The sequence below is a fragment of the Onychomys torridus genome, chromosome 1, assembly GCF_903995425.1.
Source record: "Onychomys torridus chromosome 1, mOncTor1.1, whole genome shotgun sequence".
Lineage (NCBI taxonomy): Eukaryota > Metazoa > Chordata > Mammalia > Rodentia > Cricetidae > Onychomys > Onychomys torridus.
In genome coordinates this window covers 147,322,750-147,338,165 of record NC_050443.1, presented here as the reverse complement: position 1 = coordinate 147,338,165, position 15,416 = coordinate 147,322,750, and the positions used below count along the sequence as shown (strand labels likewise).

The following is a 15,416-nucleotide window of genomic DNA, read 5'->3' as shown; positions in this document are numbered from 1 at the left end:
TGGCCGTTCCCAGACAGTAATCTAAGCCTTGACTTTAACCCCAGTTAGCCTCATATTGTGTATCTGCAGTTTGGACATCCCCGTTTAAGTGTGTTATGCACATTTAAAGTTCAACATGTCCGAATATGAGCTAGTTCCTTAGAATTTGAGCTCAGGTTGCTAGGTTCACGTGGCAAGTACTTTGGCCATAGATTCATCTCACTAGTCCTAATACTTAAAATAACAACAATAATAAAATAAGTTTTGGAACTTTATCATATTTCTTTATATTCTTATGTTGGAAAATAAAATTTTCTACAAGTTGATTTATGTTTTAATTTGCCTTCTAACGAACAAGCTAGTTTTTCTGAAAGTGATGACTTTCCAACTGTAGAGTATATAGTACAAATTCCGAGCAGCTGTTCTTAAGGAAGGGTTTGCCATCATTGTCAGTGTTGAGCCCACAAATGCCAATGAGTCCAGCTTAAGCCAGAGCCCATGTGTAGGCTCAGATCCCAAATGGCTTCAAGATTGTTAAAGGACTTTTCATTTTAATTTGCTCTTTCTTTGGAAGCATTCCCCAAAATTCCAGAGAACTAAGTATTCATTTTTGTTTGGTTGGTTGATTTTATTTTGTTGTTTGAGACGGGTCTCTCTCATAGCCCTGGCTGAGAGCTATGTATTCATTAAGAATTGCCACTTTGTGCTGGGCATGAAGACCACTGTTCTCACAGTGCAGGGCTGCATTCTTCTTTCCATGGTGCTCCTCCCCCCCACAAGACAGGGTTTCTCTCTGTAGCTTTGTGCCTTTCCTTAAATCCTGATTGAATTTATCACCATATTTTCCTTTTATGTGTGCGTGATATGGCTATGAAAAGAAATTTAAGACTGATGCCACCAAGAGTCCTTTTAATGGGTCATTGTAGGGCGGGAGGTCAATGTAAGCATGTGATAGCTTTTCCTATTTAAGCACATATTACAGATTGAAAGGCATATATTGTGAACACACTAATGTTTAGACCACAGAAACCTCATATCACCATCACCCAACTCAATCATTGTCAGGATTTTGTTATGTTTGCTCTATTCCTTGTATTCATTTCCTGGAATACTTGAAAGTAAAATCTAAGCTTTTTGTCATTCATGCCTCTGACGATCAGTCTTTATTGACCCACACTTGAAGTGGGTGGCCCCTTCCAGTTGACTGCTGGGGAGGAACCCACAGTCCCACGCTGGCAAGGCACGCTGGCTATCAGTGGAGTTGACAGGCTCTGGAGCAAGTGGAACACCAGCATTCTTCTCATTCAGTTTCCTGACTGTGGACCCAAGCAAAGTGGGCAGCAGCTTCACTCCTGCTGCTGTGTCCTGCCCGCCATGGCGGACTACTGTACTCTCAAACTCTGAGCCAAAGGAAACCTTTCCTTGAATTGTCAGGTATGTTTGCACAGTAACAAAATGGTAATAATAATACAGTGCCTTAATGTGCATCTCAAACAAAGTTAATATGTCTAAACAAAGACACAAAGGCTTTATCATACCTATCAAAATTAATCACTGGGTATTGTAGAATATAGTCAAAATTTCTGGGAATTCTCAAACACTGAGTTGGTTTATTAAAACTCAAGGTGCAAAAATGGCCCACATACAATATTTGGTTATTGATATTTTTAAAATCTATACCAGTTCCTGCCAACCTTTCCTTTGTTCTAACAATGGCATTGACTGAGTTGTCACATAGAAGGCTCTACGTTCTAGATGTGACTTATAGGATGGCTTCTTTGTGGTGTCATTAATGTGTTTCTTAGCTGGCCACATTGCTCAGTGGTGGAGGACTTGCCTACCATGCACTAGGCCTTAGGTTTTACACCTGACACTAAAACAAAGAAAAAAAATGAAAACATGTTTATCCCTCATGTCCTTTAAGAGCAGTTAAGTCTAGAGCAATGCTACACGCTAGAACGGTCTTTGATGGTGAGAATGATCTCTTTGCACTATCTACTGTGATAGTCACTAGCCACATGTGGCTCCTGAGCACTGGGAATGTAACTGGTGCCACTGAGGAACTAAATTTCTTTTGTTTTAGCTAACTTAGTTATATGTTGCCACCATATTGGCAATGCAGCACTAATAGCCTGATTCAACTTAATGTACATTTTCCCAATCAAAATGCTTCCTGTAGATCCATCCTGTGAATTAAATAGATAAGCATATAGTGTTACCATAGTGATGTAATTAGCAACAGCCTGATCATTCTTGGGTAGTTCCCCAAAGGATGCAATTTAAATAATTTTTAAAATATAAACTTTGTCTTTACACAGTTTGTTAAAATGAAGGAAAGAGTCGGGAGCAGTTCATTTATTCATAGTAAAGGAAAGGTAAAATTTCTTCTTGACATATTAGACTGTGAGAAAGCTGAATTGTTAAAGAACATTTTAAAGACAGACTTTGGGAAAGGATGGATATAAGAGATAGTCTTATCTTAAAGCTTATACCTATCTTAAAGCTGGATTTGTGCACAAAAAACAAATTAGTGTTCTGGAAATGCATTATTGCTGAGAAAATCTGGGTTGTCTTTGCAGCAGGCATTTCTCACAAATGCTGATAATAACTCACTTTGGAAACTCAATCTTCTGCTGCTACTCATGCTTGCTAAAGGAGAATTAACTGGCATGGAAGACTGTAGGGCCTAACAGATGAGCCCACGGAGTGCAGACATAAATAAATGGATTCGAACAGTACTTAAAGGCCTTTCAATCATTTATCATGGAATATAGCTGCCTTCCCAGAGAAACATCTAGGAGTAATAAGAAGGTATAAATGTAATGAAGAGGAGAAGGCCTCTGTTCTAACAGGCACCGTGTCTGATAACCCAGCTGGCCTCCCCACTCTGCACACTTACCCCGGGGAGCTCACTGGATGTTAGAGATCTCAAGGAGCACTCAGAAGTGCTCCTATAACCTGATGTGACTAACAGTCCTTTGAAACCCTGAAGAAAGCAGCAGGCTTTCTTCTAGAACAATTCATTTCTAAACATGCAGGGAAGGTTGCCTACCATTTCAGGGGTGGGATTCCCAAAACACTTGTGGGTCATGGGATACAATCCCTTACCTTGGAAGTAGAAGTGACAGATACATTTGCATGGGTGTTTTTGTGACATGGAATACATAGGCTTTGGCTCCAACAGTTGAAGTGTGGGCTCTTGCTCTTTTCTATGTTTATAGGCCTCTCTTTTTCTATTGTTTTATGTTTTTTTTTAAATTGTTTAATTTGTTTTCTTTTGGGGGGTTTAGTAATGGAAGTTATCGGGGAAAACACCATTTAACAGCATCTAAGGGTATGAAATGAAAAGCAAGGTTCCCTTCTATACTCTATCTGAGGCTCTTTCCTAAAGTATACAGTATTAAGTCTCTAGTGATTCCTTGCCCTCCAGCCCCAGAAATACGTTAAGCATAATTATGTATATTTTATTTTCCTTCTCCCTGAAATGGCAGTGTATTAGATGTATTTTTATGGCATGCATTTATTTTCTTCTTAGAGATTATTTACTGTTAAAACTTCCAGACCTGCTTTATTCTTTTTTTCCTGCTGCTTAATATCTATCAGCTTTAATATGACTCTATTTCATGAACATTTGATTGATTCTTTTTTAAAAAATCTTACTGATGCAGCATATAATCTTCATGGTATCTTTGTGAAAGTATATCCACAGAATAAATTCCTAGCAGCAGAAATACTGAGCCAAATTAAAATTTTTGAGAGACATTATCAAATCACTTTCTAAAGAAGTTGTATTTTGTAAGCAGAATAATTGTCCCCAAATATGTCCATATCCTAAACATGGAGACTGAAAGTATGTTATCTTACATAATAAAGGGGGTATTGAGGTTTCAGGTGAAAATAATTCTCTTGGATTCTCTTGAGTGGTCTTGATGTGGTCACAAAGATCTTTTTAAAAAGATTATCTTATTTTAAATTATGCGTGCGTGTGTGTGTGTGTGTGTGTGTGTGTGTGTGTGTGTGTAGGTATATGCACATGAGTGCCAGTGCCAGCAGAGGCCAGAGTCATCAGGTCATCTGCAGCTTGATTTACAGGCTTCAGCAAGCCATTCAGCATTGGTGGTGGGAACCAAACTTGGGTCCTCTGCAAGGGCTTTTAAACCTCGATCCAGCCCAGTCACAAAGTTCATAAAAAGTGAAGAACAGAATCAAAACAAAGGAATATGAGCAAGACTTGATTTGATATTGCTGGCTTTGAAGATGGAGGAAGGGGAGCTTTGAGCCAAGGAGTACTGGAAAACTTTAGAAGCTGGAAATGAAAGAGAACTAAAAGATGCTGGGGTACAGACCTCCTGCCACCTACATTTTTGCCTGGTAAGATGTAAGTTAGATTCTTGTTCCAAAAAAAAAAAACCTGGAAGAAAATAAAAATTTAAGTTCCTGAAAATATAGAAATTTGTTATAGCAGCCATAGACTACTCATACATTTAAAAAATTTTCATTCCCACCAAAACTATGTATTTCCTCACACCCTTTCCTTTTATTCCTTTAAAATAAGTTTCTCCCCTCACATGAACGCTGTTTCTGTTATTTGAAAAGTATTTATGATGTTGGTTCAATACTTCCTTGTTTTAAGTTAAAAGGAACATCTTGATCATTAGGAGCTGATTGTCACATTCTTACTCTGGTTAATTCACTCTTTGGAAATTCCCATTTGGAGAGTGCTTTTGTTTTCTCTCCTGCGACCAGGATGTGAACAGGATGGGTGATGCTTCATTTCTGCGTCCTGAGGCCATTGAGCTGCACTGCAGCAGCACTCGGGAGTAGAGGATGTTCACTGGCATCTGTTTATTACCACAAAACCTACTGTCTTAATGTTTCTATTGTAATAAAACACCATGAGCAAGATCACTGGCATCTGTTTATTACCACAAAACCTACTGTCTTAATGTTTCTATTGTAATAAAACACCATGAGCAAGATCAACATGGTGAGGAAAGTGTTTATTTCATCTTCCAACTCTCAGGTCACATTCTGTCACTGAGGCCAATCAGAGCAGGAACTCAAAGCTGAAGCCATGGGGGACTGCTCATTGGCTTGCTCAGCTTTTCTTTCTTATACACCTCAGGACACCCTGCCCAGGGATGGCACCATCCCTGTGGGATGTTCTCTTTCACATCAATTGTTAATCAAGACAATCCCCACAAACTTACTCACAGGCTAGTCTTATGAAGGCATTTTCTCAATTAAAAGTCCTTCCCAGATATGTCTTGGCTTGTGTCAAGTTGAAAAAAAAAAAAAAAAAAACCAAAAAAACAAAAACAAAACAAAACAACACCAAAAAACAAACAAACAAAAAACAGTACAGGTAGCTACATGGGAGATGAAGCCATTCCTCCCACTTGACTAAGTGACAATCCAGTCCTTGCATGGCTTTGCTTGGTCTCCAGCCACAACAGGCAGCATCACTGATTAAATGGTTTGTAAGACAGGCTTGACACATTACATCTGTAGCAACTTCCACATTTCTATGGCATCTTGGAGTCTGAGATGACCATGGTGGGGAAAAAGCAACCTTAATAGGAAGAGCTAAATAGAAGCCAGGGCGGCATATGCAAATTTGTGTGTGCTAACCAGTATCTATATTGAGTGTCACCTCAACAAAGGACTGTGGTGATAATTGTGTTCCCCAGTATATTGTGCACCCTAATAAACTATCTGGGGTCAGAGAACAGAACAGCCACTAGGTATAGAGGCCAGAAAATGGTGGCACACACGCCTTTAATCCTAGCATTCTGGAGGCAGAGATCTATCTGGTCTCTGTGAGTTCAAAGCCACACTGGAAACAGCCAGGCATGGTGACACATGCCTTTAATCTCAGGAAGTGATGGCAGGAAGCAGAAAGGTATATAAGGCATGCGGACCAGGAACTAGAGCCTTTTTCAGCTTTTAGGCTTTTGAGCAACAGTTCAGCTGAGATCCATTCGGATGAGGACTCAGAGGCTTCCAGTCAGAGAAAACAGGAACAGCTGAGGAACTGGCAAGGTGAGGTTAGCTGTGGCTTGTTCTGTTTCTCTGATCTTTCATCGTTCACCCCAATATCTGACTCCCGGGTTTTTTTTTTTTTGTTTGTTTGTTTTTGTTTTTTATTAACAAGAACCTTTAAGATTCGAGCTACAAAAGACAATGAGTTAAACAAAGGATTTTAAAAATACTACTTGGCCAGGTAAAGGAGAGAAAACACAGATGAAAAGAATGGCTATATAGTCAAGGGAAATCCAAAGAATTCAGGGCTCTACCATTCCATCGAGGTGAGTCTAGTGTAGGCAGAATTTTCCTGTCCTGACTGCTGGCTCCAAAATAAGACACAAAGAGGCTTAATAGTATGAATGGTTGGCCAATAGCTCAGGCTTACTGACAACTTAAATTATCCACTTCTGTTAATCTATATACTGTCATGTGGCTCGTGGCTTTACCTGCTCTCCAGCATGTCTTACTCCTTCTGAGTCTGCTGGTATCTCTTCTCACTCTGCCCTTCTTCCCATCATCCTCAGTTTGATTGTCCCACCTATAGTTCTTGCCTGGCTATCAGCCAATCAGCTTTTTATTAAACCCATCTGAGAGACAAATCTTCACAGTGTACAAAAGGATTATTCCACAGCAGTCTAGTAATATCAAGTGTTAGGAAGAGAGGAGAATCTAATAATATCAAGAGGAGGACCAGCAAACAAAGAGCATGTGGATAGGACAGGGTCTCCAGGGACCATTAAGATCTGTTTGTGGAGGCAGTGAGGTGGTAGGGACCTGGACACAAACATGACTGTTAATAGTTATGTAGCCTTGGGGGAAAAGGCTGTTTGGCTTCCAGTCTGAAGCTGTAAAATACAGGTAACATCTCTCTCAGAGATTTACTGTGCCAATGAAATGATCACATGCAACATACCCACCTTTTTGTAGATCTTCGGTAAGAATTGATTCCTTCTTCTATTTTGCTCCCAGAAACTTAACTACAAATTTGTTTTGACACAGTTTTATCTACTAGTGCTATCCCTGTGATATTACTGGTGTTGTGCTAGTTAGCTCTTAGGACACACCTGTGCTCTGGGCATCCAGAGAGCTGGCACCCATCTGTATACATCTGTGGGTGCAGAGAGAGCACTAGGAACTGGGTATAGACGTAATGCTCCATTCTTCCTCACACTGGCTTTTTTCCTTTCAGAAAAATGAAGTATGACTACTGAAGTGAATAGCTTCAGAGGTATCTTTTTAGGGACATCTTCCTGCACCGTTTCCAACTGCATAGATCTCAATGTAAAATATTAATAATACATCACAAGGTAATTTTTTAAATTCTCTTTTATGGAGGCAGGGTCTCATGTGGTCCAGTCTGAATATCATTAGATATTACAGGCTAATTTTGAATTTTTTATTCTCTTACCAGTGCCAGGAGTACAAACATCAGTTAAAGACAGATTTATGTAGTTCTGCTGAACACTACTAGCCTGGGCAAACATTACCAGCTGAACCACATGGCCTAGCCCCAACTCTTTAAGATTATTATGTATTTACTTGTTTAATTTTTTTGAGACGTTGGCCTTCTGAGAAATTTTGGATCTGCTAAAAACGGCTCCATTCTCCTCCTGTCCACTGTTGTTGTTTTAAAAATCACATAAAATAGAAAAAAAAATGTCATTTCTCTTGCCACTTGAGAAGTCTTACTCTGTCTTCCACCTGACCGATGTCTTCTGGGAGATGATGCAATTTAATGCTTGTCTTAAACTACTTGGAAAGGCTGAACTGTGCAGTGAAGAGGAACTGACATCCAGACCTGAGATTTCTAACTTAAGTCTCTTTAGAAATGATCTATTTCTAGTTAGTACACTTCCATTCCTTAACGACAGTGAACATGTTTTTGGAGGCAAAAGGAGACAAGACATTTAATAAGGGAATCCCCTAGGGAACAAGCAACTATGCTAAATAGAAATTGTTACAGGAATCCCAGTGTCCGGGGTCCCATAGCCACTAAAAGTGATTACATAACAGAGCTATGATCTCATCCTACTTTTGGGGTGGAAACTGTTAAATATTTGAACACAGTAACCGAGGCCGCAGACTGTCCAGGGAGACAGCAAAAGCTCCTAGCACCTGCAGGCAGGTTCCCAGGCCCTTAGGCAGTAGTCAGTGGGCCCGGCCCACTTCCAGGGAGGCTGACAAGAACTCAGGTTCCCAGCCGAGCATTAGCGCGCCTGCGCATTGGCCTTTCCAGCGTTCCAGGAGAGAAGGTTGAGCGTTTGAGTGTCCATGGCAACCCGACGCTTTGGCCTTCAGCAAGCTTACAATCCATAGCTTGTTGTGAGATACCCGGTCCGGTGGGAGGGACCTGGGCTGGGGGGACTGATGGGGTAACCAAGGGGTGGGGGGCCAGGGAAGCTTCTGGAAAACACTCGCCTTGATGTAAACTAAAATAATTGGTTCAAGGCTCAGCACAAAAGGATCTTGTCTTCCCGGTGCTTTCGCCCACACAGGGAAGGATGCCTCTGGAGGTGGTGGTGGAGCTCCAAATCCGGGCGGTAAGAGATCAGCCAGCCTGCCCTTTTAACCCCACATTGCCCTCCACTTACTCCACACACATCGCTTTTGGGACACACTGTTCTTCTGTCCCTAAGATTCTGCACATTTATCACCCTGGGCCCTCTTAGCCTTTAATCCAGTTCAGTCTGTCCTGGTTGTTTTGTTTTGTTTTGTTTTTTCTTTTTTCCCCAAACCATCAAGTTTCTTGGCTTCTTTTAAACGATCCTGACGTAGTTTCAAGAAGGATTTTCATTTCAAAAGATAAAGACTTTGTTAAAGGATTTAATTTTGTTTCTTTAAGTAATCAAAGAACATATGAATTTTAAACTCCACCCTTGATAAATATGCCACCTCTAGGAGGCAAAGCGCATTCCCATGGCTTTGGGTTGCTAATTTCAACAGGACACTCAGTCTAACAAGAAACACTTTGTAATTACCCACCAGCTCCTTCTTAAGTGAGGTGCTGGAGCAGGGTGGCCACCGTTCCAGTCTCCCCCTACCCCCCCATCCTCCCATTTATAGCAACAAGACTGGCACGGAGCTTGGCCTCCCAGTTATAAGGGGCTTCACTACTGGCCATAGTCACAAGCCAATGCTAACAGGACGCTGCATGGAAATTCAGCTAGATGCCATATAATAGCAAACTCCTAGGTCTCGTTGAGCATGTTAAAATTAAAGGGTCCTGGTTTGGGTTCCATTTTACTGACAGTTATCAATTGTACTGTATCAATTTCAAATGCTCAGGAACACGAAGGAATCCCTACAAGGCCATGAGATCTCTCTTAAAGCAAGAACAGGTTGGGTATTTAGCTCAGTGGTAGAGTGCTTTCCTAGCAAGGCCCTGGGTTCAGTCCTCAGCTAAAAAAAAAAAACCACAACAAATAAACAACAGCAAGAACAGAAACTAAGACATCATCTTATATCATTTAACATTATCAGTTAATTTATTTTGACTTTTAAAAGGCATCCTTCAATATACAAGTAATTAACAACAACAACAAAAATCAGTTTTTTACTCTAGAGAACCCATGAAGTCGGGTAACTTGATCTGATCTGTGCTTTAAAAAGCCGGCAAACTCAGGCCCTGGCAAACAAAACATGGAATTCCAGAAGTGTACCTAGAAGATAGGTCCTCAGTAGTCAGACATGGGGACACAATAAGAGCAAACACCGCCCTTTCAAATGTCTGGCCTGAACGTTACAATTAAAAATGATCTCTAAAGCCAGGTGGTGGTGGTGGAGGTGCTGCCTTTAATCCCAGCACTCAGGAGGCAGAGGCAGGTGGATCTCTGAGTTTGAGGTCAGCCCTGTCTACAAAGTGAGTTGCAAGACAGACAGACAGGGCTACACAGAGAAACCATGATCCGGGAAAAAAAAAAAAAATCCGAAAGTGTAAACAACACACTCAGACCACTTAGAACCTCACAGCTTGGCAGAGTTAGTAAGCAAAGAGGTAGTCAGTGTTCAGGGTGTTGTGGAAAGAAATGCAATGACTGTTTTATTGTTGGTGTGCCTGACCCCCACTCTCAAAGGTCCTGCTTCCTCGCAGTGAGAAGAACCTGTTCAGCACAGCCATTCTGGACAGCCAGGTCCACATCCTTGCTTGTTAGATTACAGCCAACAATCTGTTCTGTTTATAAATGCCAGAACAATTGGTCATTAAGATTATCTGATGACATCACCACCACGGGTGATTTAAAGGTCTTTCCAGGCAGAGCAGTGTTTACAGATTTATATAGCACAAACTCTCTTTGGTCTTTCCAGGTCAGACAACAATCAGCCTACCACATTATTTGGTCATCTTTGGTCTCATGACTGGGGGAGGTGTGTGAATGAGCAGCTTTCCATGTAAACAGAAACTGAGGAGTTATACCTAGTGCTCATGTAGGGCCACAGGCTCTCCTGAAGAATTTCAAGTTAAGTCCTGTTCCCTAAAATGTGCTGGATACAACACAGTAGAATTGATATGAGAAGGGACAGCATACAGTCTTCTCTTTGTGCACTGAACATCACGTCGCTTTCCATTTTTTACTTACTAGAGGACCACTTACTCTGTTGGGTAGAGATGATGGGCACCAGGGCTTCATCTCTCACCGCTGGCCACTGACATCTGTGGTCTGCCTATTTCCAGACTCTTAGTTCCCCTGACTCGCCCCAGCAGCTCATCTTCTTGGCCCCCTGGTCCGCACTGCTCCTGGCTGTCAACAGAAACGCACAGTAGTCTCGTACTTACTTTCTGCGGGACCTCGGACAAGCCCACTTTATGAGTGTGGCTTCTGTAACATCTTGGTTTGTTCCATGAAAGCTAAAAGACATTACTAGAGAGTAGTGGAAAGTAAACATCTAAAGACTTTCGAGAGGTATAGGAAGGCAAGTACTGTATGTAACCTCTTCTTACTACCTAATACACAAAGGTGGGGGAGCTTGTTAAGCATCGGGATAAAGACAAATCTCCAATTATGGCAACAGATGTTCAGAGAATAAACTGGAAAAGTCTGCGTTAAACTTTAAAAATACTGTTTAAAATATACCACAGGGAAAGGGCTGGGAATAGTGCATGGCTTACCTGGAAGCTCAGATCTCTTAAAATTCAATTTGCAAGTGATAAATTGTTTTTTGGGGGCGATTACTAATTAACACTAATCTGTCAACTTTAAATAAATAGCAATCATATAATCAGCCAGCTTGATTTCTTTACATTTTCTTGGAGATAAACAGCTGTTGCATATATATACACAATAGACTTTCTTTCTCTAGTATGGCTGTGTTCAGTAATAGCCAGCACATACTCCGACCTAGGAACATGTCAAGACAGTGGGATCCCAGAATTCACAAAGGTGCCTGAAATGTCTGAGGGGCAACTGGATGGCTCTGGTTTAAGTCAGACTTCTCGTGACCTTCAGACCTCCTGGTGCCAACAATCAATGAGATGGTGTCACTGTTGATTCCACAGTACAAAGAGGACCGGAACATTGTGGGGTGACAGCCAGCAATAATCCACAATGCTGTACAGCGTGTAGCCCATAAAAAAGCCAAAAGCTACATCAGTGACGTTGTGCCGCCCAAGCATGATCCTGGAGAGACCTAAGACGAAGGCCCACAGTACCACCAGCACCCTCAGTGGAATGGCCAGGACCAGGTGGTTCAGGATGAACCGCGACACCAGGGCGGCCCTCGTGGCGTGGCCCGAGGGGAAGGAGTACTTGTCCACCGAGAGGGTGAAAAACATGTCCATCTGATTGTGCGCTGGTCGGCGCCTGCGGACCAGCCCTTTAATCACAGCCACCAGCAGCAGGTCCAACAGCAGGGAGAAGAGCAGGTTCATGAGCACTTCGCGCCCGGCCCAGCTGTCGCTCCTAAGCAGGCAGTAGATGGTGCCCAGCAGCCAGGGGATGCCGTGCCCCGAGATCTCCAGCAGCTTCATCAGGGGCCGCACGCTGCCCCAGGCCGAGCTCTCCCCGGCACACACCCCCAGCTTCTTGGACAGCCACAGGTCGATGGCCAGCAGGGAGCGCAGGGCGATGCCCAGGAAGGACGGGTTCAAGTTCATGCGGTCGTCCTCGGGTGGCAGGGCCGGGGCTGCTTGCGCGGGGCCGGCGGAGGCCAGCGGGAAGGAGCCGCGCCGGTGCACCGGGCTGTCGGAAGCGCGCAGCCGGGCGCAAGTAGGATCCGCACCCGCGCGGCCGCTCAGCAGCGACTGGAACTCGAACCTGCCGCCGCTGCCGCCGCCGTGGGCCGGGCTGCCCGGGACGCTGCTCCCGCCCGAGGTGCCCAGCGGCCGTCCCTCGATGGTCCTCCTGGGGCTCGGCATCGCGGCGGGCGGCAGGTCCCGGGGCCCCGGCCAGACGGGAGAGAGGCTTCCCGGCCCGACAGCCTCTTCCGCTTCCGCACAGCCATCCTGGAGGGCGGGCCGAAGAGCTGCAGAGCGGGATTGTGACACCTGGCGGAGACGAGGGAGGGGACCGGAATATCCAGTTTGAGGAGGGAGGATGCTTTTCCTAGGAGGTAGAGGTGAAGGATGCAGTGATGGGGTCATTTCACAGGCTGTGGGAGGTTAGGAGAAACACAGCCCTGTTGCAGAAAAACAAACCCTGATTGCCGTCCTCTTCTTTTTAAGATTTCTTGCCCGGGAGTGTTCCTGCCGGACAAGGAAGGTGTATACCTTGGAATCTACCTCCTGAATCAGTACCTGGAGACAAACTGCTTTCCCTCTGTGTTCCCTATTGCGATTCAACAGAGCATGAGATTTGAAAAGGTGATCTTGACTTCTCAGTGGGTTTTGCTGTCTGAAGTCAGCGTAATAGTTATAAAGAATAGTGTTTTTGTACATTTTTTTCTTTTAAAAAAGTGACCCTCAGGCAATTTAGTATAGTTTAAAAGTACAGGCGGCCTTGAGGCGAAACCACAGTTTGGAAGACTTACTTTTGCTCTGCAGGTCCCAGCCAAGTTCTGTCAATCGAGTGCTAAATACCCTGGTGGATGCTTTCTATTCTTGGAACTCCCATGGCATTTCCTAACTGGAGCAGAGAGCGTTTCTGAATGTTCTTGGAGATGTTAGAGACAGTTGCATTACATTTATGAAAGGGGCTATTAATAAACTGCAGACCTTGAGAAAAAAAAATTTTCTTAAGCCTAGAAAAATAATGTAAAACTATAACTAAATTGGTTAAATCTTGTAACTAAACACAAGAAAGCCCTTCATATTTTCTGAGTTTCCTTAAGTGTGTTATGTAACAGCAGTAAGGACTAGATTCCATTCCAGTGAACGCAATCATGTTTTTTTTTTGTTTTGTTTTTTTTTTTTAAATACAGCCAAAACATTAGCCAGGGCTTCCCACTACAGTATGCTGTAGAACATTCATTCCAGTTCAGTGCTCTGTAATCACCAACTACTTTAGTTTGGGACTTAGAGATGAAATTGGAATTATCTTTAGTAAGCCTAATGATTTTGCCCAAATAGTGTCACCGAGGCAGATTTTTGGGGCAGAGGGACATCACTTTCAAGGGTCTGGAGAGTGGTGCCCAGAAACCTACCTGTCTCTTTTGACCCAAGGTAGGGAGAAAAGATGAAGATAGTTTGTAACAATAAAAAAAAATTCAGCCTATTCATTTAAAAATATGTCAGACTGGTTGGGTAAAAGAGCAAATAGTTATTCTCTTGGAAAATAGAGTCAGAGCCCCGATGATCCTTCTGGTCATAGGCAGGTGATGAAAAGCAGGTGTTGAAAATTAAGTGTTTTTCCTCCCAACACTTTCTTCATTTATCAGTTTCAACAGCACTGTAGAAGACTTCTAAGATACATTTGTAAGAAGCCCATAGCTACAAAATTGTGCAAGCTCCATCAACCACCTTGGGAACTTACCAAGTCCAACCTCCTTTGTTTTTTAAAAGGAGAATGTCTGAGACTCAAACTTTAGATGCTTCTCTACTGCTGTGTAGAAACAGTTGGCTTGAGATGACGAGTTAAACATACCATGCATGGGACCTCCCCCCACAACCTAGTTGTTTAGGCTCTTTTTCTAGTTTCTTTTAGTTCCAGGTTTCTTGCAATCTGTTCCATTTTTTAGCTGAAAATACTTGGAGCAAGTAGCGAAAGCATTTTCTTTCCCCACAGCCTCTTTGTGTGGCTCAGATTTGAATACTTAAAAGCATCGGGGTAAACAAATTCTTTATAAAAATTCATGAGCCATTGTATTTGAATAGGCCAAGCTGACTTCTCCCTGAGATCACACATGAGAAAACCCTTTTATGAGATTTATTAGGCTCTTAGAGGCGACATACAGAAGGAACCCATGGGCAGCAAACTTACTGTTTCGGTACTGGGGGCTAGAAGTCAGAGCAAAATGTTGGCGGGGCCCTGGTACTTCCCAAGGCATGAGGGAAGGATATTTCTCTGACTTATGATTCCAATATGCACAATGTAACCATTTATTCTCCATAGTGCATGGAGTTAAAAACATTCTGAGCATTAGACCAGAGAAGCTCTAGTTCTTTAGGTCAAAAGAAGATATGTGTGAATAGTAAAATCAAAGCAAAAAATTCATGGATAAAACATGTCAGGTGATCCGAGCTTGGTCTGTCCACTCCAAGCAATCAACCACGTTTGCTTTCTCTGCTTTGCACATGAGAGTAAAAACTTCGTGCCCAGTTTGTGATAGTGGCCCCTTCTGAGCACTGTCTGGTTCATGAATTTTTCTCTGCTCAAGTACACTCATGAATTTAGTTTATTTTTTACTAAATAAAAGGCATCAATCATGTGTTAAGTGCGCAACCTACTCCAGTATGACCTCATTCAAATTTTAACTAAGCAAATCTATAGTGGCCTATTTGGAAATAAGATCATATCCTGAGATACTGGGGTTAGATGTCAACCTTCGAGTTTTGACAGGGACACAATTCAACTGATAACAGTGTGGAATGGAAGGACGCAACTACTGAAATGGCTTAGGCCAAAAAAGAATGTTAGCCACATTTATTTAATAAATGCAAGCAGCAAAACAGTGTCCATATTTTGCCCTCAAAAGAGATCTGGCTTTGAAACCTCAAGCAGAATTTTAACCATGCTTACCTTTAAACCTCATTTAAGTCATCAGTTTAAAGGCTGAAGGTATTACTGAAAAACTACTGGAAACCTTTTGTTTTCATAAAGTCCTTGGAGGCCTGTTCTGTTTCAGGGCTGCCTTAACACCTTTTATTTCAAGAACAAAATATGCAGATCTGACAGTGTTTAAAGGTGATATAGTAATGTTTTCCTGTGCTCCATGGTAGAGTCCCCCCAGCCCCACCCCTGCCACTATGGTTAAAAGTTCTATTTTGCCTGGCAGTGGTGGCACATGCCTTTAATCCCAGCACTCAGGAGGCAAAGCCA

The 15,416-nt window shown here is 42.6% G+C and overlaps 2 protein-coding genes across 2 annotated transcripts in view; one reads left to right on the top strand and one right to left on the bottom strand.

Annotated features, from left to right (window-relative positions):
• The first annotated feature begins 8,469 nt into the window (after window positions 1–8,469).
• Window positions 8,470–15,416, top strand: part of Spata6l (spermatogenesis associated 6 like) — a 50,947-nt gene continuing 44,000 nt past the window's right edge. Inside the window, exons 1-2 of the mRNA XM_036208766.1 lie at window positions 8,470–8,546; window positions 12,665–12,802. Of these exons, the coding sequence (XP_036064659.1) occupies window positions 8,508–8,546; window positions 12,665–12,802 (177 nt within the window). The 5' untranslated portion in view covers window positions 8,470–8,507. The remainder of the gene's footprint in view (window positions 8,547–12,664; window positions 12,803–15,416) is intronic.
• Window positions 9,888–12,529, bottom strand: Plpp6 (phospholipid phosphatase 6). The gene has a single exon (XM_036208777.1). The coding sequence runs from the start codon at window positions 12,356–12,358 to the stop codon at window positions 11,483–11,485; it is 876 nt and encodes a 291-aa protein (XP_036064670.1). The 5' UTR covers window positions 12,359–12,529; the 3' UTR covers window positions 9,888–11,482.

Bases quoted from the DNA above. Each gene is read 5' to 3' on its own strand.
- Plpp6 (XM_036208777.1), bottom strand. From the start codon at position 12,358: ATGCCGAGCCCCAGGAGGACCATCGAGGGACGGCCGCTGGGCACCTCG.